Source organism: Pipistrellus kuhlii, unplaced genomic scaffold, assembly GCF_014108245.1.
Source record: "Pipistrellus kuhlii isolate mPipKuh1 unplaced genomic scaffold, mPipKuh1.p scaffold_m20_p_43, whole genome shotgun sequence".
Lineage (NCBI taxonomy): Eukaryota > Metazoa > Chordata > Mammalia > Chiroptera > Vespertilionidae > Pipistrellus > Pipistrellus kuhlii.
The window spans coordinates 3252752-3274336 of record NW_023425544.1 but is presented as its reverse complement, the minus strand read 5'-3'; the positions used below and the strand labels follow the sequence as shown (position 1 = coordinate 3274336).

Below are 21585 nucleotides of genomic sequence, written 5' to 3'. Positions count from 1 at the left end.
TCCTGCATGGGCCCTGGCTGGGGCTGAGGATCAAGCCTGCAACCCAGATATGTGTCTTTGACCAGGAATTGAACCCTAGACCTTTTGGTGCGCAGGATGATGCTCTCACCACTGAGTTCACCAGCCAGGGTCCAAGAGTTTGGTTTTGATTCAAACTAGTCAAACCAGTTCAGAAAAAGATGGTGGAATTTCTCTCCCCACCTTCACTCCCCTTCGGGTTTCTTATGAAGGGGGGTGGGGGGGAGAAATGCCACTCCTGCCCATCTTCATTCACTGAACTCTAAACACAGAACGCTGTCCAGATTTCCTTAAAAAGAACAAGGTAAAGCTCAAAGGGCACAGAGTTCTCTTTCGCTTTCTGTAGAGAAACAACATACTTAAAATCATTTACCAAACAATGAATGACTGGTACATCAAGTTCAAGCTCACCTCATCTCCTGCTGCTGACTTGCTTACTGCTCCGCTGACTGCGGGAAAATCCGAGCGCTGGGCACCCTCCGTGATGCCCGGGCATGGAGACGTCTCAAGGGCTGCCCCGGCGGTGGGAGGGAAGCTGTCCCCGAGCTGACGGTGAGGAAATCTAAGTAAACTGCACACGCGTCACATGCTCACCTCCTACCCCACTCTGTCCCCGAAGACAAATAAACCACTTCAGCTTTCCTTTCTCCTGATCAGGAGACAGGGCTTCTCACCCCCACCCCCCATAGATCCCTGGGGAAAAAACCTGCTTGCTAGGAGGGCTGGACTGCTGGTAACCACAGGCCTCAGCAGAGTCCTCTGGGGGGTGGAGAGTGGTTGAAAGGAGGGGTCAGAGGGGTCACATGCCACAGAGACGGAGCTGTCTGCCCTTGGTCAGGATGGACAGGCCCTACCTTGGGGGGAAAAGGCTGGAAACGGCTCTTCTGGACTTCTTCAAAGCAGAGGGTGGCCGGGCTAGCTGCAGCTTCACCATCAGCGATGGGGAGGGGAAACCTCACAACAAACAGTGGTAACAGAAGGTGTGTGGGAAGATGGCAAGTTTGGTCTAAAACAAGCAGTGTCGCGGGTAATGAGCTGTTGTGAGGAAGTATGTGGGGCTCGCAGCGCCTGCAGCACTTTTAAAGGGCACTGCTGCTGTTCCTTCGGGCTTTCTTCTTTCGGGGGAGGGCTGGGGAAGGGCAGTGAGGTGAGGCAGAGCCCCTCTGAAGAGCATGGATTATGGAGCAGAGGAAAAGCCACGACCGCGGGCTGCAGCCACGAAGCTCTGTATTCGCATCCCCGCTCTGCTCCGGCCACTGTCCTTCCTGCCTTTGGGAACACCTGCCTTCTGAGTCCCAGCAGCTGCACGTGACATGAACAGACCTGGGGCATCAGCCAGGGACCTGGTATGAAGCACTTGGCATACTCAGCTGGGAGGCGTTACCAGTCCTAAGGGGACTGCTTACACAGGGCGTGGGCGGGGTGAAGGGACTCCGGCGAGGGCAGAGAAGCCCGTAAGGCCTGGCAGACAGGGAGCCAGGACCAGTTCTCGGCTTGAAGTGACAGAGGCAGGGTGTGGTTACCGAACCTGAAGTTGCCCGACAGGAACGATGGCCCTCGGCGGAGGAGCCCAGCCTCCATCCACCCACCCCTGGCAGGAAGAAGCCAGGAGATACTTCCCCAACCTCTCCGCCTACGTGCCAAGCTCCTTCTAGCACATCTGGCAGATCCTGACCAGACAGGCCGGACATGAAGGAGCAGAGAACAGCCAGCGCACCCCGCACACGCTGGGGCTGGCGGGTTTTAACGAGAGCATCATCGTAAGTGGCATCGCAAATGGTCACTCACCATCTATTCGATCTGCCTGCCTATTTGGCATTGACTCTTGAAAGGCCACAATATAACTTTTATTCTCAGATGCCAAAAGCCAGAAAGAAAACAAAAACATGTTTCACCCAGAGTGAAAAAACTTTTACAAAATTGACAGATAACGTTTATTAAAACATGTCATACAAAAGGGCATGGTCTCTTCTATAAGAAGAAAATATTAAACAGTAACATTCAGTTAAGTAAAATCATGCTGTACACTGAAGACAGCAATATATATTGACAAAACTGTTCAACTTTTGCAACACAGGCATAACAGTTCACAAAATATCAATAAGATATGCACCTAGTGATAATCTGTTTATCATCGAATGGTTTCATGGCCTAAGAGCCACCTGACTTTCATAAATAAAGTAATTTTCTGGAACCTCATAAAAGGAAAGAAGGCAGCAGCAACTGACATGTGACACAGGCTTCAAGCAAAACTAAAAAATAAAAAGTCACATTTGCAAAATGTGTTCCAGTATCTTCCCACAGAATACTATCAGTAGAGATCTAAAATAAGAAACATGTACCTTTAAATATATAAGTAGCAAAAAAAACCCTCAATCAAACAAACCCTGATTTCACTGAATAAAGTTAGTCACCCAGGAAAGCAACCTAAACACAAAATTAACTGTGGCACAGATGGGGGTCGGGGCTGAGGGAGGGTACTATGTGGCTTGGTGTCCAGCACTCCTCAATGATCAGAGACCTTTGAAAGGCAAACGCCTGGGTTGGGTGTGATGGAGTCCTCCTCACTCTCGGTGACCAGGGGACTGCAGCCAACCCCCCTCCCCAGGACAGCACAGCTCGGGGCAGGCGGCTGGGGGACTGTGTGCCTCCTTCCTCGGAAGGGGCCGCTGAGGCTCAGCAGCTTTCCCAAACAGCTAGAAGCCAGCGTAGGGCCAGTTTACTCCAGAAAAGCCCACTAGGGAGGAGAGAAGCCTCCTGGGAAGACTCTCTGAGAGTTGTGGCCAGGAGAAGAGACCGAAGGAAGGTGAGATCTGGATCAGAATCAACAGGCTGGGCCCCGTTGCGCCTGAGGGTGACCCTCCACTAGAGGAAGGCTGCGCAGTCCTTCCGTAGACAGTGGCGCCTACTTACCCAGGGAATTACTGTAATGTGTGCATCTAAATAAAAGGCATGGTATCAGTGCTCACATTAAATACCACTGGTGGTGCCTTGAAGCCCTTTCCCACTGGGAGTGATCAAACCACAGTTAAGACTCAAAGAAGAGGACAAAGACCTTGGTTGTAGGCCACTGACATGATCCCTGAAAGACTGCTTGGAAAATGTTACCCACAGCCACCCACACTTTGGAAGGAGAAAGATTTTCTAAAGCTGTAGAGGCTAAGGAGACAGACTATCCAACCCAGGGGAGGCAGGGAAAACAGGTAGTAATACAGCATGACCTCCTACCCCAAAGCCGAGTTTAGGAAACTGTCCAAAGCGGATGTGCATATAAGGATGCCAACAGAAGACACATCTTCACAACTCAGGGACTAAGTCCCAGCACAACTGACTGTTTCCAAATGACACCAGAGGGCTGCCCCGCTCCCTCCTGGCCCAGAGCGGGCACTTCATTACTCATGACGTGGGTGCTGGCTGACCTCCGCGTAACTGAAGGACTGATACTGTGAGTTCCCCCAGCATTTTAATTTTACCTTTGGGATTCTTCTCCTCCCATGTCCCAATGCCCGTGTGAATATAATCTTTAATGGGAAACAGGATGTCACACCTTCCACACAGGCAGACACTGGTTTGCTGCTACCATGGAAGAGGGCCATCAGCTGCTGGCAGAACAAAGGGCTTCTTTGCCTTTAGCGCTGCAGTGTGAGGGGGAGGAAACAGCTGCTCCTCACACACACTGGCTACAATCAGATCTACAACCCCTGGCTTCTGATGAGAGAAAGGACAGGAGCCGCTGGGCTTGGTTGTCAGTCCCTCTGTCAGGTCCACAGAGAAAGGGCTGGTCATGGTGAAGTTTCAACATGAAGAGAATATTAACGTGGCAAACAACCAAGAGGTAATAGCTAGTTTCTAGGTTAAAAAAATCAATATATATATATATATATATATATATATATATACACACACTATATATATATATGTATTATAATAAAGTTTTAAATACAAAGTGCTTTTTATATATCGAGAATGATACAGTGTTACTGAGTGGATCCCTGTTTTGTAATCTTGATTACAGTTAACTGGTAAGAACTTTCTTTCCTCTTTCTAGACAACGTTCAACAAGTAAACACCTGATGGTAGAAGCTTAAGGGTCAGAGGCCATTGCCAGCAATGTCTGTCACATTACAGCAAAACCCAACTTTGAAAACAAAATTTCATCCCAAATCCAAGAAGAGTTATTCTTATTTTCAGGGAAAAAAGGTTTCCACTTGGAAGGAAGAGACCAGGAAGTTTGTGGAGAAGCTGACATGGAGTAGCACCCTGTCCTACCCTGGTGAGAATTTCAGGTGTGTTACATAGCTTAAGAGCATCCTGAACACAGGCTTGCTTTTCACCCTGAAACGTGATTGGAGAAAAGGTCTCAGAATAGCTGCTCAGCTTGCTGTTTTTGGTAGGTGGCTATGCGGACTTGTAGGTTTATGTGGCTGTATCTATAATTTGGGAGCACGGATCTGCAGACTACTTTCTAAAATTAGGACTCCTTTCCCCCCCTTTTAAAACACATGCCAGCACTCCTGAAAGACCTGGCCGCCTTAGCTCAGTGTGACCCTCGAAGGGAATAACTCCCCCCCCTACCAATGCAGTTCCAAGATCCTCTCTTCTTGTGTAGTCTCTCCCCCTCTACCGTGACCTGCCACTCACAATTCTGCTACTTGGTAACTCACTCTGACAGCTGGGGGGAGTGTCATTGCAGCACTCTATTTACTTATGAAGTTTACAGGTAATTCTCAGCTGTGACTTTTGGCTCTTTCCCACTAACTGGTCACTAACGGACCTCTTTGGGAAGGACCATAATCTATGGTAAGCTAGAGCAGAAGGCTACAGCAGCCACCGGTACCGTGGTCGATCACAGCAGGCTAGACGTCTGCTAGCCGTAGAGCAAGTCCCAGTGTGTGGATGCCGCTGTTAAAACATAACGGATTTGGGACAGCAAGCCAATTAGAAATACTGCTCTCCGGCACACTGGAGAGTTATAATTAGACACAATTGTTCAGACTAAATGCTAGCACTACATAAAAAATTCTGCCTTATCAAGAGTCTGAAACACGCTGTGACAGGGGCATCTTATAGAAATCGAAGCTTGTACCATAAGCTGTTTATGCTTCAACTGTCACCCTCTTACTATCTCCTTAGTTTTAGTTAAAATACCCTTTTATAAAGAATAAAACCAGACGAAAGCTGTTCATTTCGTATCCTAAGAATCACATTGTTTGTAGCTTTTACGTAAGTAGCATTTCCTTCAGTAAAGCAGCTACTGAAACAAATCCACATCACCTAAGTATCTAGAGTAAGAGCAAAATAAGCTTCCATGACCTTGTAATAGGTGATCAGAAACAGCTCCCACCTGAAATGGAACCGGCGGGCTAGCGTCCAGTTCCGAGTGCAGACTTCTCCATCGCCAAGTCCACCTGCCCCAATCACAGCCTGAAGGGGTCCCCGGCCAGCTGGAAGGGGGTTAACTTACCCCCATTACCTACTCCAGCCCTGGACTAGAGCACACAAATCTGAGCAATTGGATTTTTTTAATTGGCCTACTTAGAACTGGTCTTTCAGAAATATCTTCCTTTTTTTTTTTAAGCTTCTCTCATAATAGCAAGTAGCACACATCATCTGTGCCCAGATTTGCATAATTACCATCTTTTATTTTGGTGCCTGCCACTCAAGGGCCAGACACTATTTTTAGTTAGCCTCCGTTGTATTCTGCTCAGCCTTTGCAGCTTCGTAAGACTTGGTACAAGAAGTCACGTGCCTGTGGAAACTGTCCCTCCACATAAATCTCTTTGCACAGATATTACACTCGTATGGCTTTATGCCCGTGTGAATTTTCATGTGGCCCACGAGGTGATGCTTCATTTTGAATTTCTTACCACAGACCCCACAGCCATAAGGCCGAAGACCGAGGTGCATACTCATGTGTCGATCTCTCTGGCTCTTGTGAGTGAAACTTTTCCCACACTGACAAGGGTACAGCTTGTCAGTGGCCGAGAATCCCAAGTGGGAAGCTTCTTCTTTAATCGCCGTTACCATGTCGATATTCTCACCGTAGCCTGCTGGGAGGGCAGCCTCCTGTCTGTGCCCAATTAGACTGCCCTCTGCCCTCTCTCCAGAAAACTCTTCCATGGAAGAGCCGTAGAAATCCACTTGCTCATCGTAATTACTCTCATCAGCCTGTTCGTCAAACTCTGCTTCTACTTTTTGCTCCACCATGTGGAAGTCATCCTCCACTCCCGAAGGCTGGACCGAGTGCTCCGGCTGCATGTTGTTGATGGACTCGGTGACCTGATGCTCATCGTAGGCTGCATGCACGTCCGTGCCCTCGCACGCCTGCTCAAAGCGCTCGGGCTTCACGTGGATCCAGCGCTTGTGCGCCATTATGCTGGGCTTGCTGTACAGGGGCCGGGGGTAGTGGAACTCGGCGCCGTCGCTGGCCGCCTCCTCCCCGTCCTGGCTTGCCATTTCCGTGCTCAGCCGGTCGTGCTCTGTGGACGAGTTGCTGGGGAGGTATTCGTGCTCGGTGAGCTGAGATGACAGCTCATCTTTGGTGCTCTCCTCTTCGTTCTCCCCATCCCTCAGTTCTTGGGATTTGGGGAAGTCGGTATGGCTCCCAGGGCCCAACTCGAAGCTCTCTACCAGGCCATTGTAACTACTGCTGCTCGGAGACTGGTGGTCACTGCTGTGATTTAGCTTTTGACAAAGGACGGTAGGGTTTCCCTCCAAAACCTCAGTGCATTTGTCTACCACATGCCACATCTGCAGGAAGCTTGCCGCTGTTAAGTAACTAACAATCTCTGGAGCGGGCATGACTAGCCGTCCTGTGTAACTAGACAGGAGGATGTTCTCAAACACTCTGGGGTTCATCACGTCCGGCAGGACAATCCTCCTGCTGTTTTTCAAAAGCACCTGGTCACAAAAGTAGGGCGAACTGGCAGCAAGAACAGCCTTGTGTGCCCGGAAAATGTGGCCTTGCACAACAATGGAGACATCACATAATTGTCCTTGCTGGCGCTGCTGGTTCAGTTTCTGCAGAATGGTGCTGGAAAAATCAGGAAATTCTACTCGAAAAGAGTTTGTTCCAGGCTCCATTTCATCACAAATCTTGTGCAGTGCTACAAAAGAAAGAAAAATGAGTACTAATGCCATCCCAAAGAGAAACTTACTGATGAGTAAGAAAACTGAGACGGGTCCCACCGCACCACCAGTCTCTTGCCTGTGGGCATTAGTGGGTGGAGCATTCCTTCCCCAGAGCAAGGCTAGCAGGAAGAACCACTCATCATGGTATTAACTCTTCATTTCGCCAGTGTCTGAAAACACAACAGATTTATCAGTGATATTTATCATATCACTCTAATCTATATCTAAGTATTACTAAATACTAAGTATGAGATAAAAATATAAGATAAAAGAACCAGACTACAAAATCAAAGATTGGAAGTCAACAATGAGAGATAGGGAGAGATGCCAAGAGAAGAAATGAATGTTTCTTGAGTATATAATGTCCCTGGTATATAATTACTATATATGAATAAACCCTTTTGCAAATATAGGGATTGATATCCAAGTTTAGTGATTTCAAGCAACTATGCCAAGGTCAAAATAAAAGTTTTTATTATAATGGGACTTGAATCTAGGTTTCTATGACTCCAATGCCTCTGCTATTTTTCCTATCACATCATTCTGCTTCTTTGTAGAAGGTGCCAAAATATCAAGTAGTCATTAATAATTTTAAGAGGTAAGACAGTGTTTTAAGAATGGAGTATTAGTTTATGGTTTATGCCTCTTAACATATTTCATCATAATTTAAAACAAAAATAGCCGAGCCGAGACCGGTTTGGCTCAGTGGACGGAGCGTCGGCTTGGGACTGAGGGATCCCGGGTTCGATTCGGGTCAAGGGCATGTACCTTGGTTGCGAGCATATCCCCAGTAGGGGGTGTGCAAGAGGCAACTGATCGATGACTCTCATCGATGTTTCTAACTCTCTCTCTCCCTTCTTCTCTGTACAAAATCAATAAAATATATATTAAAAAAAAAAATAGCCGAAACCGGTTTGGCTCAGTGGATAGAGCATCGGCCTGTGGACTGAAAGGTCCAGAGTTCGATTCCAGTCAAGGGCATGTACCTTGGTTTCAGGCACATTCCCAGTAGGGGGTGTTCAAGAGGCAGCTGATTGATGATTCTCTCTCATCGATGTTTCTAACTCTCTATCCCTCTCTCTTCCTCTCTATAAAAAAAATCAATAAAATATATTTTTAAAAAATAATTTAAAACAAAAATAGACCAAGAAACAAACTATTTAGATATTTGCAGTTTCAAAAAGGAAAGAAAACTACGTAAAAGTATGGAAGTATGTAAACAGATTCTCTGCTTGACCTCATTAATGTAGAATTTTGTTTTTAGCTAACTGGGGGGGAAAATGGGGAGAGGGACTAATACACACGAGTGGGATTAAGTCCCTTATAAAAGAGATACCCAGAATTCCCTGTAAAGATAGGACAGGGAATTCTACCTATGAACCAGGGAGTGACACTGAATTTTCTGTCCCCTTGACCTTGGACTTCCCAGCCTCCAGAACATTGAGGAATAAAATTCTATTTATTTTGTTATAGGAGCCCAAGTGGACTAAGACAACACATCAGTATAAAACAACCTCTCATTCTGTTCAAATGGCTCTTAGTTTCCTGCTATATGGATTTATCATAACTTAAGCAGTTCTTGTCTTACAGAATTTTAATTGTGCAGTTTGAAATTATGAGGAATGCTATAATGGACATCTGTGCATGAATATCTAGAGATTAATCCCTATCAATGGAATTGCTGGGTCAAAGAAAGGGTTGTGCATTTGACATTCTGATATGTATTACCAAACTACTTCTCAGAAAGGTTGCAGCAAACCACACTCCTACCCACAGTAATGACAGTACCTACTCCCCCACACTCTTACCAATATTGGATGTTATCATATAAGATTTTAAAAAGTTGGCAAATCACCAAAGTGACTAATCCATGATTCACTGTTTTGACCAACATTCCTTTAACCCTATATAATAAAGAGGTAATATGCAAATTAACCCTCACACCATCACAAGATGGCTGCGCCTACAGCAGAGGCGGGGTTCCCGTAATGAGCCATCAGCAGGGACTTGAGGTTGTGTGGCACAAGGCCAGGGATGGGACCTGAGGCCACGCCCCCGCCCCAGCGCCCAGCCAGGGAACCTCAGGCTGTGCCCCCCGCCTGGTGGGGTTTGACAGGAGACCTTAAGGCATGCCCCTTTCCCCCACCACCACCACCCCCCCCAGCCTGGGCTGGGGGACATCAGGCCGCACCCTCCACCTGGCAGGGCTTGAGGGTGTGGGGCCAGCCGAGTCTGGATCTCACCCAATGGGGATGGGGCTGAGAGGGTTTGGGTCTCACACGATTTCGAGGTGCCCACGGGTGGGTGGTGACTTGACTCTGGGTTCTGTGGCGTGCACATTGAAAGGAAATTAATTAGAAGGTGGCCAGTGGGGCAGGACTGGGCTAGATGGGCTGGACAAACCCTAGAGCCAACCTCCCACCGTCCCTCTTTGGCCGGCCACACCTGGGGCTCGAAGGACATCTGTGGAGTGAGCAGGGTCCCTCCAGCAGGTGGAGTTCCTCTGCCTGGTCTATAGGGATCGGCCAAAACTGACAGTCCGACATCACCGAGGGCCCCGGAGTGCAAGAGGGCACTCTGCAAAGTTGCTATTGCTTAGCAGCTCCTACGTTGAGCGTCTGCCCCCTGGTGGTCAGTGCATGTCATACCTACCATCTCGCCCAGTTACTTAGCCTTTTCTATATATAGATGGTGAAGTAGAAAGCTCTAGAGGTCAGTTCCTCAACCAAAACAACCAGTAAGCTGTTAAAATGATCAGAATCAACTATTCTGGAACCCTGGAATCTGATAGGACACTTTCAGCAACTTATAGCCTCTCCCTTCTTCAAGATGAACCTAAGCGGCTGAACCTAAGAAAGCAGCATGTCCAAACTAGCTAAAATCCCCGTTCCTCAGCCCGGCCATAGCCTGGGGGACACTGGCCCACATTCCTACAAGGGCCATGTCCTCCAAAAATTGCGGGGTTGCCCCTGGCCAGCCTGGTTGACCCGCACAGCTTTGTTTGGATTCCTCAGGTTGCAGTGGCTTCCCCGGCAGCATCTACCATAAGGTTTAAAAAAACAACATATGTTCACCTGCATTCCTCTGGGCCAAGCATTTGAGGAAATTGTTGTCAAGTCACAGTGTGACCACATAGATAAAGCAGCAGAAACTTCAGTGACTATATACAACAAGGAATACTATAGACTTTGAAAAATAGTTTGGAAAAAAGTCACTGTTCAAACAGGCAACTGCAGCCCTCAATAAGTAATAAAGGAAATTGCTTCGGAGGAGAAGAATCTATTTCAAGAGTCACCGCATTAGAATACTCAAAATGTTCCAGTTCTTAACCAAAACTAAAAATTACACAAAGAAAAAGGAAAATATGGAGTATTCACAGGGAAAAAAGAATCAGAAATTTCAGATATTAGTACTAGTTAAAGATGTTAAATCAATAACCTTGTGTATCAGATTGTTAAAAACAAACAAAATGAAAACCCTATATGGCAAAGAACTAAAGGAAATCAGGGAACAATGTCAACAAAGAGTTAGAAATTATGGAAAGGAACCAAATAGAAATTCTGGAGCTTAAAAGAATAACAGCTATGTGATAGCTGCATTGTATCCCCTCTTGCATTCATATGTTGAAACCCTGTACCCTCTGGTACTCCAGATGTAGCTATATTTGGATATAAGGCCTTTAAAAAGGCAATGAAGTTAAAATGGGGCCCTCAGGGTGGGCCTTAATCCAATCTGACTGGCCTGTTGGTAAGAAATGAAATTTGGACACACGGGGGGAGGTGGTGTAATATGAAGACAGTGGGAAAGTGGCCATCTGCAAGTCAAGAAGCGCTCAGAAGAAACCAACTCTTCCAACACCACAATCTCAGACTTCTGGCCTCTAGAATTGTGTGTGTGTGTGTGTGTGTCTGTGTGTGTGTGTAAATTCTGTTATTTAAGTCACTTAGTCTGTGATGTTTTGTTATGGCAGACCTAGGAAACAAATATGAGCTGAAATTAAAAATTCATAAAAGGAATTCAATGGCTGATTTAAGCAGGCAGAAGAAAAAAAAGTCAGCAAAGATAAAGCAAATGATATTATCCAGCCTGAATGGTAGAAAGAAGAATAAAGAAAAACAAACACAATCCGAGGCATCTGTAGGACTATTAAATGTACCAACACCAACATGCACATCATGGAACTCTCAGAAGAAGAAAGGGTAGAAAATATATGAAGAAACAATGGTCAAAAACTTCCCAAATTTGATAAAAGACACACCTACACATCTAGAAGCTCAACAAACTGCAAGTGTGATAAAATTAAAGAAATCACATGAGATACATTGTACGTCCAATAGTAAACAGCCGAAGACAAAGGATAATCTTGAAAGCACAAGAAAGAAGCAACTCATCACATAAAAGCTTAACACCCAGTTTTCTCATCAGAAACCGTGGAGGCAGAGGATCACATTTAAAGTAATAGAAGAAGGCAGTGCCATGACATTTAAAGAGCTAGAAGAAAAATCTGTCAACCATAAATTCTATATGTGGCAAAACTATACTTTCAATAATGAAGAATAGGCAAACCCTGTGCAGGTAGCTCAGCTGATTAAAGCAACATCCCAATACGCTAAGGTTGTAGATTCAATCCCCAGTCAGGGTACATGTGAGAATCAACCAATGAATGCATAAGTAAGTGGAATAATAAATTAGTGTTTCTCTCTGTATGTGTCTCTCTTCCTCTCTCTTCAAAATCAATCAATAAATAAAAATTATTTTAAAGGAATGAAGAGGAAATTAAGACATTTCCAGATAAATCTAAGGATGTTGTTACCAGTAAACCTCCTCTGCAAGAAATGATAAAGTGAGGTCCTTTAGGATGAGATAAAAGAACATTAGATAGTAATTCAAAGCTATATACAGAAATAAAGACTACTGAAAAAGGTAACAACATAGGTAAATATAGAAACTGGTATTATCATGCTTGGTTTATAACTCTTTTTTCCTATAGATTTAAAAGTTAAATGAATAAAACAATAATTGTGAATCTATGCTAATAGGCACACAAAGTAATAAGACGTAATCTGTGACAATAACCATATTAAGGTGAGGGACAAAGATACAAAAGGAGCAGAGTGTTTACATACTATTGAAACTAAGAATTAGTCAAACTAGGTTGTTATACTTAAGATACTGACTGTAAATTTCAATGTAAATAACATAAAAATAACAAAAACTATATATGAAAAGAAAGGAATCAATATGGAAAACAAAAAAAATAAGTTAAAAAAACAAACATTTTTAAAAGACAGTGATAGAGGAACTGAAGAACAAAAAGCATACATGATATTTTAAAAAATAGCTAAATGATAGAAGTAAATCCTCCAATTAAAAGGCAGAGATTAGCAGAATGGATTAAAAAACATAACTTATTTATATGTTGTCCTTAAGAGACTCACTTCCTATAATATATAAAGGCACAAAGAGGCTGAAAATAAAATGATAAAATATTGCATGCAAAGACTAACCAAAGAGAGCTGGGGTGGCTATATTGGGGTCAGCAAAATAGGTTTACAACTCTGAGTACATAAAACAGTTTATTCTTGTATTATTTTCCATACAAACTACAGAGCTACTTTTGCCCATCCCTATATTATCATCAGACAAAACAGATTTTAAGTCACAACGGGTGCAAGAACAAAGAATATTGATAAAAGGTGCAATCTATCAAGAAGATATAATAATTATAAATACACACACATATATATACACACACCTAACAAGAGAAACATAATGAAGCAAAATACAATGAAGCAAAAATGGATAAAACTGAAGAAATAGACATATCTATAACAGATTGCCTTTAACACCTCATTTCCAATAATTAATAAAAAAAAAAACAACCAGACAGATCTATAAGTAAAGGTATTGAACAATATTATAAATCAATTATAGCTATAAGACATATATAGCACACACACACAAAAGGGAATGCAGTTCTGATACATGCTACAACCTGGATGAACATTATGCTAAAAATGAAACATCATATAAACATTAATTTAAATAAGCCAGATACAAAAGTACAAATATTGTATAATTCTATGTATGTGAAATATTTAAAACAGGCAAACTCATAGAGATAGAAAGTAGATCAGAGGTTACCATGGACTCAGGAGAGTTATTGCTTAATGGGTAGAGTTTCTGTTTGGGGTGAGAAAAAATTTTGGAAATAGAAAGTGGTGCTGGTTGCACAAGTACAATGAATACCACTGAATTGTACACTTGAAAATGGTTAAAATGGCAAACCAATGATATACACTGAGTGGCCAGATTAATCTGCCGTGTGTGTGTGTGTGTGTGTGTGTGTGTGTGTGTGTGTGTGTGTTAGAGGCCCATGCATGAATTCGTGTGTGTGTGTGTGTGTGTGTGTGTGTGTGTAACCACACTTTAAGTCAACTGGGAAAAAGTCATATAACTTTATTTTTAACTGTGTCACTTGCAATTTAATCTGATCTCTGCCATAATTTTGGGTGCATGTGGCTTTTTACATATTTCCTGATCTTAATAACATGCAAAGCCTGAACGTTAAAGGTTTTCTGTTATGTATGCAATTTTTACAAAGTTACAGGCAGTTTTGATCTATAAAAATAGTATAGCTCCTGTTTCAATTATTTAAAAGACTTTAACAGAAGTAATGAATTATCTTGCCAAAAACAATATAAAATACTGTATGTAAGGTCCTATCAGAGATCTTTAAGGCATCTCACTGTCCAGAGTTTATAATCTGATAGTGGAGATTTAAAAACAAACAAAGGAGAATACAACCCTGTTGTTCAACCCAAAGCTTGACAAAAAAAGCACCAGGCATTCAGGGGAGGGAACCTGGTATACCCTACAGTTATGTATCTTTGTCACTATAAATTTTGGTGCCACCAGGATAAGAGGAAGACATATAATCCTTCCCATTTACCACATCCTAGCCAAAATAATCTAAGAAGTGTGGAAAAGTTGGCTTGAGTCCTGGAAACTAGAGATCAGAGTTATCCATATGCCATGAACTTTGGTTAGTAGAAATGTGGTCAGACTGAAAGGAGCCGTTGCCCCAGCAACTCCACCTGCTATACCAGGCAATCCTCATAGAGTGCAGCAACTGGGTCAGAGGACCACTAGGAGCTGTCCATTTGGAAGGTCTGTAACTAAAAAGTGAGGGTGGACAGTGGGACAGGTCCTGCAGATTGACAACACTCAAAAGTGGCTGCACTGTGATACCAAAGGTTGACTCAGCAAGGATTTATTTATTTATTTATTTATTTAATATATTTTATTGATTTTTACAGAGAGGAAGAGAGAGAGCTAGAAACGTCAATGAGAGAGAAACATCGACCAGCTGCCTCTTGCACAACCCCCACTGGGGATGTGCCCGGAACCAATGTACATGCCCTTGACCGGAATCGAACCTGGGACCTTTCAGTCCGCAGACTGACGCTCTACCACTGAGCCAAACCGGTTTCGGCAGAATTTCTCTTCTTTTTTTTTTAAAAAAAAACAAACATGATATGAGGACGGGGCTCAGTAGGGGCCCAGGAAGGAAGCAAAGACATCGCTCATCATTTGCCAGCTGAGCCAGAGACCACAGTGGATCCCTGGTACCACTTTTCCCAACAAGGAAGAAAGGGCAGAGCTCAGGCTCTCTTCTGGCCCCAGCCATTCCTTTAAGCTCAAGCTCGGGTGTCGGTATGGTTCAGGCTGTCCACCAGCAGAAGAGCTAAGAGTTTATTCCAACAGCACCCAGATGTATGGTGAAGGGCCAAAACCAATCCACTCCAAAGGGAAAAATTTCAGACCTGAACACAATGTTTCCCTCTGAAAAAATAATAAACTGAATAAAAGCACCATGGTTTATTCTGTTAAGTAAATGAGGTCTGTAAATAGATTCTACAATAACAAAATGAAGAAAGTAGCAGGAGATAAAGAGTACAGTTTAGATAGCATTTTAAAATAACTATCTTAGGAAAACATGGTCTATATGAATGAAATATAAAGAAGAGACAAAACAGCAGAATGATATATAAAAAAAAAGAGCTCAATGAATTAAAGGAAAGATGTAGGAAACTAATAGAGCAGAAATTTAAACAGGCAATAAGCAGCAGAATTTCATAGAAGATGGAATCAATGATATGGAAGGCATGTTGAGGAACTTCTATCAGAATTCAGGAGGAGGATAATAAAACGAAATCAGCAAGAGAGAAGAGGCTCCCGCCACCACCGCTGTGCTCACCAGCCATGAGCCGGGCTTCTGGCTGAGCAGCACTCCCCCTGTGGGATCGCACTGACCACCAGGGGGCAGCTCCTGCATTGAGTTTCTACCCTGTGGTGGTTAGTGATTATCAGTGACCAGTCATTCCACCGTCTGGCTGAAACTGGCTCTCCAACATCCCCCAAGGGCTCCCAGACTGTGAGAGGGTACAGGCCAAGCGAAGGACTGTGGGAAGGCTCCAGGGCATGTCCAGCCCATCTCACTCAGTCCCAATTGTCTGGACCCCAACTGATCAAATGGTTGACTATCTGCCCCCTGGTGGTTAATGTTCATCTCAGCAAGCGGTTGAATGGTCTTAGCATATCATTAGCATATTATGCTTTGATTGGTTGAACAGCTGACCGGTCACTTAGCATATTATAATATATAGGATGTTGGTTATTTTAAAATAAGCTTTTAATTTTGGAATAATTTCAGCTTTATAGAAAAGTTGTAAAGAATGATGAGTGTTCCCATACAACTCTTAAACAATTTTCTTTAATGTTCACATCTTACATTACCACGGCACATTTGTCGTTTGGTCAATGCCTATGTAATTTGGCAGAATTAAAATCTCCAGACCGAGAGATGCAAATCAAAACAATAATGCGGTACCATCTCACACCTGTCAGAATGGCCAAAATCAACAAATCAACAAACGAGAAGTGTTGGCGAGGTTGTGGAACCCTCATGCACTGCTGGTGGGAATGCAGACTAGTGCAACCACTGTGGAGGACAGTGTGGAGTTTTCACAAAAAACTGAAAATGGAACTCCCAGTAATCCCACTCCTAGGAATATATCCCAAGAAACTAGAAACACCAATCAGAAAGGATATATGCACCCCTATGTTCATAGCAGCACAATCTACAATAGCTAGAATTTGGAAACAGCTTAGGTGCCCATCAGCAGATGATTGGAAAAAAAAACACTATGGTACATCTACACAATGGAATACTCTGCTGCCATAAAAAAAAGAAGGAATTATCATCATTTGCAGCAACCTGGATGGAATTGGAGAACATTATGCGAGTGAAATAAACCAGTCAATAAAAGAGAAACACCACAAGACCTCACTCATTTATGGATAATAAAGAACATTATAAACTGATGAACCAAAAGATAGATATAGAGACAGTAAAGCAACAAGCAGACTGTCAAATTACAGTAGGGAGGGTAGGGAGATCTGGGGGAGATAACAGATCAATCGAAGGACTTGTATACATGCATATAAGTACAACCAATGGACACAAAACTCTGGGGAGGGAGGGTATATATGGGGGGCAATGTTAAAATATGTACACAGATAATAATTTAATTAAAAAAAAGAAGAAGAAAAGAAAAGAAACATAAATAAATAAAATCTCCAGACCATGGTCAATCAGCACCCTTATATTTTCTCCTAATTGAAACACTCTAGCCAAAAAACTTAGTAAAACCTCTTTTAGGATTTGTAAAAAACATGCTACTTACTTTATGAAGTTTGATTCATAGCACCCTTTAAGCCACCACTGAATGTTTTAAAACTTCAAGGCAAACATTCCATTGTGGTAAACAATTTGAGATTAAAAAAAAAAAAAAAAGTTATCAAGTACTCTTATGTTTAGTGCAGCATTATCTACAATAGCCAAGAAATGGAAGCAACCTAAATGTCCATTAATAGGCAGAGGAATAAAAATAATCTACATGCACACAATGGACTATTACTCAGAAAACAAAAACAAAAAGAATGAAATCTTGCCATTGTGATAACATGGATGCACCTGAAGGATGTTGTGCTAGGTCAGTGGTCGGCAAACTCATCAGTCAACAGGGCCAACTATCAACAGGACAACGATTGAAATTTCTTTTGAGAGCCACATTTCTTAAACTTAAACTTCTGACGCTACTTCTTCAAAATAGACTCACCTAGGCCGTGGTATTTTGTGGAAGAGCCACACTCAAGGGGCCAAAGAGCCACATGTGGCTCATGAGCCGCAGTTTGCCGACCACAGCGCTAAGTGAAGTATGAAAAAGAAAGACAAATACTACATAATTTCATTTATATGTGGAATCTAAAAACAAACCAAAACAAACAAAACAAAAACAGATCATAGAAACAGAACAAACTGATAGTTGGCAGAGGGAAGAAGAGTGTGGGGCAAGTGGAAGAGAAAAGGGGAATAAGACATACAAGCTGCCAGTTAAAATAAATCAGCCATGCAGACATAATGTACAATACAGGGAATACAATGGTCATTAGACTTGGTGATCACATCATCTATATATATATATAAAAGGCTAAGCAACTATATAACCAGTAGCTGTAATGCACAATGACCACCAAGGGGCAGACGCTCTGACTGGTAGCTATGATGCATACTGACCACCAGGGGACAAATGCTCAACGCAGGAACTACATACCAACAAAATAAAAGGAAAGTTTTTTTCCTCAATATGTTACAAACAAGTCAGAAAACTTTCCAAACTTATTTTAGATAAAGATACAGTAAAAAGAAGTAGCTCATGAAAATGATATGGAACACATGCCACTAATTTTAAGAGGCAAAAATTTTTTTTCATATTTTTAAACTTCTTAAACCAGGATGTTGGCACAAAGTGCAACACAGTGTAAAAGCATGAACACAATTCTGAAATGAAAACTATTCAAAAGAGAAGGAATGTTAAGTTGAATGAACAATTTAACCTGTTTATTTCACTTATTCTTTCTTGTTACATATGCATTAGAATATCATTGAAAATATCTAAATAAGCCTAAAAATGTTTCCAATAAGAAAATTTAAAAGCCTAAATAATAAGAAAGCATATGTCTTAGCTTAATTTGCCATGTTTTCTTCTCATTTGGTAGTATATAAAATAATCGATGTAATCTAGAATACAATACGGTTGTAATTTAGCTGCCACATCTTATAAGAAAGTTTAATAAACTATCTTACAGTCAAATTGGTAGTTTAAGTACAAGCATAAAATAAAGGCCTCCCTATCAGAATACACAAAAGAATTAACACAATTTTGGTATTATAATTAAAAAACAAACAAACAATTTTTCCAACCCTATGAGTTTCTTCATGTGAAAAGCAAAATCTTCCTTAAATTTTCTACTGATGCAGCAGACTCCTGCATTGAATCCAAGGAATATGGAGGAAGGAGAGCCAGAATGGGACCTGCTATAAGTAGAAAACTTGGGGAAGATTCTAACAGAATTCTTTTAACCAAACTCTTTTTAAAATATATATATATATATTATTGATTTTTTACAGATAGGAAGAGGGATAGAGAGTTAGAAACATTGATGAGAAAGAGTCACCAATCAGCTGCCTCTTGCACACCCCCTACTGGGGATGTGCCCACAACCAAGGTACATGCCTTTAGACGGGAATCGAACCTGGGACCTTTCAGTCCGCAGGCTGATGCTCTATCCACTGAGCCAAAAACGGTCTCGGCTTAACTAAACTCTTAAGGACCTTGGCGGCAAAGATAGCAGGTACCAATAAATGTAGATTCAACTAAATACTATTCCTAAAAGCTACAAAGTGAATTTTTAAAATCATATTTCTTTTTAATATATTTTTTATTGATTTCAGAGATGAAAGGAAGAGAAAGAGAAAAACATCAACGATGAGAATCACCAATCCATTGCCTCCTGTATGACCCCCAATGGTGACTGAGCCCGAAACCTGGGCATGTGCCCTGGACCAGAATCGAACCTAGGACCCTTCAATCTGCAGGCCGACACTTTATCCACTGAGCCAAACCTGCTAAGGCAGTGGTCGGCAACTCATTAGTCAACAGAGCCAAGTATCAACAGTACAACGATTGAATTTCTTTTGAAAGCCAAATTTTTTAAACTTAAACAACTTCTTGCTGAAACCGGTTTGGCTCAGTGGATAGAGCATCGGTCTGTGGACTGAAGGGTCCCAGGTTCGATTCCGGTCAAGGGCATGTACCTTGGTCGCGGGCACATCCCCGGTAGGGGGTGTGCAAGAGGCAGCTGATCGATGTTTCTCTCTCATCGACATTTCTAACTCACTAACCCTCTCCCTTCCTCTCTGCAAAAAATCAATAAAATATGTTTTTTAAAAAACACAAAAATAAAACAACAACAAATAAACTTCTAACGCCACTTCTTCAAAATAGACTCGCCCAGGCTGTGGTATTTTGTGGAAGAGCCACACTCAAGGGGCCAAAGAGCCGCCTGCATCGAGCCGCAGTTTGTCGACCACTGAGCTAGGGCTAAAATCACATTTTCAAAGAGCCTGTTAGTTCCAGGTGTCTCCAAAGAGCAATTTTTTAGCATTGCGGTAAAACACACTTCACATATAATTTATCATTTTAAAGTGCACACTTTGTGGCACTTAGTACAATCGCAATGTTGTGCAACCATCACCACCATCCATTTCCAGAAAGTATGGTCCCAAACGAAAACTCTGTATCCATTTAGACAATAACTCTCCTTCCCCTCCTCTCCCAGCCCCTGGGAAACTACATCCTACTTTCTTTCTCTATGAATTTGCCTATTTTACAAGTCTCCTGTAAGTGGACCAATCCGATATTTATTCTTTTGTGTCTAACTTATTTCTCCAGAGAGTACTTCCGTAAAGCAAAGAGTGAACCCCAAATTATTAGGTTTCTCATCATTTACTAGTAACGGCACATACTGACAATCTCTGAACAAAAAATACAGCTCTCCCCGAAATCCTGCTACTGTTCCGTGAGCCTCACGGGCAGAGTCTCAGACGGACCCTTCCTTCCGCTGTGTAGACAGGTCTGGTCAAGCAGCTGTTGAGAGCCGTGGAGGCCAAACTGGGGGAAGGGGATGGAGCTACGGGACGGAGGGAGCAGGCTGAAGAACGTAAGAAAAGGCGAGGATCCATTCCGCTGAGCCGCCCGCTGTCTGGACCCTGACACTCAGCTGGGACAGACACCTGTCAGAGCGGAGGCCAGACGGCAGGCTCGTCACCGAGAATGTCACCAGGACAGGAAGCTTCAAGGGGTCATGAGTCACCTCCCGTGGCTCAGCGGTCGGGGCAGGCCTGCCCGCCCTGCCCGGCCGAACCCAGCCACAACCCAGCCACGGGAGGCAAAAACAAGAGAGGAAGGCAGAACCGGCGGGGCCGGAGGGCTGGACCTGCAGGCAGGCCGTGGATGAGGATGAGGACTCAGAGGGAAAGAAGGGGTTTAAGAGGCACAGAAGCAAGGTGGAGGCAGGAATAAAAACCAGGTTCAGCCACTCCGAGATGGGCTCGAGAGATACAAAGCGGGGAGAGATACAAAGTTGACAGGGGCCGAGGGAAGAGGCCAAACGGGCGGGTGACAACAGGTGACACAGACAGCAACAGAGGGGACACCCAGAGGCGCACGGGCAGGTGTCAGCGACGTCCGGGCGCAGCCTTCCTCTCCCGGCCTGGGCTCGAACCCGAGGGCGCCCAAGGACGGCTGATCTCTCAGCTCTCGGGTCCGCCGCGGTCCGGCCGCCGCCGCCGCAGGGTGACCTTGGGCGCCGCGCTCCCCCGGGGGCCCCGGCGTGGCGGTGCGCGCGCGGGGACGGCGGAGGCGGCAGCAGCGGGACCGGCGCGCGGGGATGCCCACCGCCCGCGCGCGGCTGGAGCATCCGGGTCGGCGGCCGGGCCCGGCGGGGCGGGCGGGCGGCGCGCACCGGACGCGCAGGTGAGCCCTCCCCCTCGCGGGCTCCCCGGCCCGCGCCCTCCCCGCCCGCGGCCCCGGCCCCGCCGTACCTGCCAAGGGCTCCGCGCTCACATAGCCGGCCCGGGACCCTTTCCGCAGCCGGAACCAGGCCCGCTCGAGCTGTCGCCGCCGCGAGCGCCTCAGCCTGCGCCGCCCGCCCCCGGAAACGCTTCCCGGGCCCGCCCCCTGCAGCTGACAGTGCTTCCGAGGGTGCGCCGGCGAGCGAGCGGCGTGCGCATGCGCGGCTCCTGCTCCCAGGCCAGACCTCCGGTGGATGCCCCTGGGTGTCCCGCGCCTGCGCAGTACGGCCTGGCGCCGCTCCATCCGCTTTAGGGACTGGATAAACGATGGCCCATCTCGGTCAGCCTGCCTACCAGAGATTGTGTCAAACCGTTTCTGCCTCCACAGCACCTTTGGCATGCAGTGGGTGCTTAGTAAATGTTCGATGAAAGGGTCAATCCACTCTGTGTGGCAG

The 21585-nt window shown here is 44.3% G+C and overlaps 1 protein-coding gene across 3 annotated transcripts; it reads right to left on the bottom strand.

Moving 5' to 3' along the window:
* Window positions 1-1928: 1928 nt before the first annotated feature.
* ZBTB43 (zinc finger and BTB domain containing 43) lies at window positions 1929-21313 on the bottom strand. 3 transcript variants are annotated; one of them, XM_036412045.2, is made up of 3 exons: window positions 21161-21313; window positions 5653-7124; window positions 1929-2957 (listed from the first exon to the last, which is right to left on the bottom strand). In XM_036412045.2, exon 2 carries the CDS (start codon window positions 7099-7101, stop codon window positions 5698-5700), a length of 1404 nt encoding a protein of 467 aa, XP_036267938.1. In that variant the 5' UTR covers window positions 7102-7124; window positions 21161-21313; the 3' UTR covers window positions 1929-2957; window positions 5653-5697. The 3 variants fall into 3 exon arrangements, with proteins under 3 accessions (XP_036267938.1, XP_036267937.1, XP_045427989.1); XM_036412044.2 differs by having other exon boundaries at window positions 1929-2270; XM_045572033.1 differs by lacking the exon at window positions 1929-2957 and having other exon boundaries at window positions 4183-7124; window positions 21161-21311.
* Window positions 21314-21585: the final 272 nt, after the last annotated feature.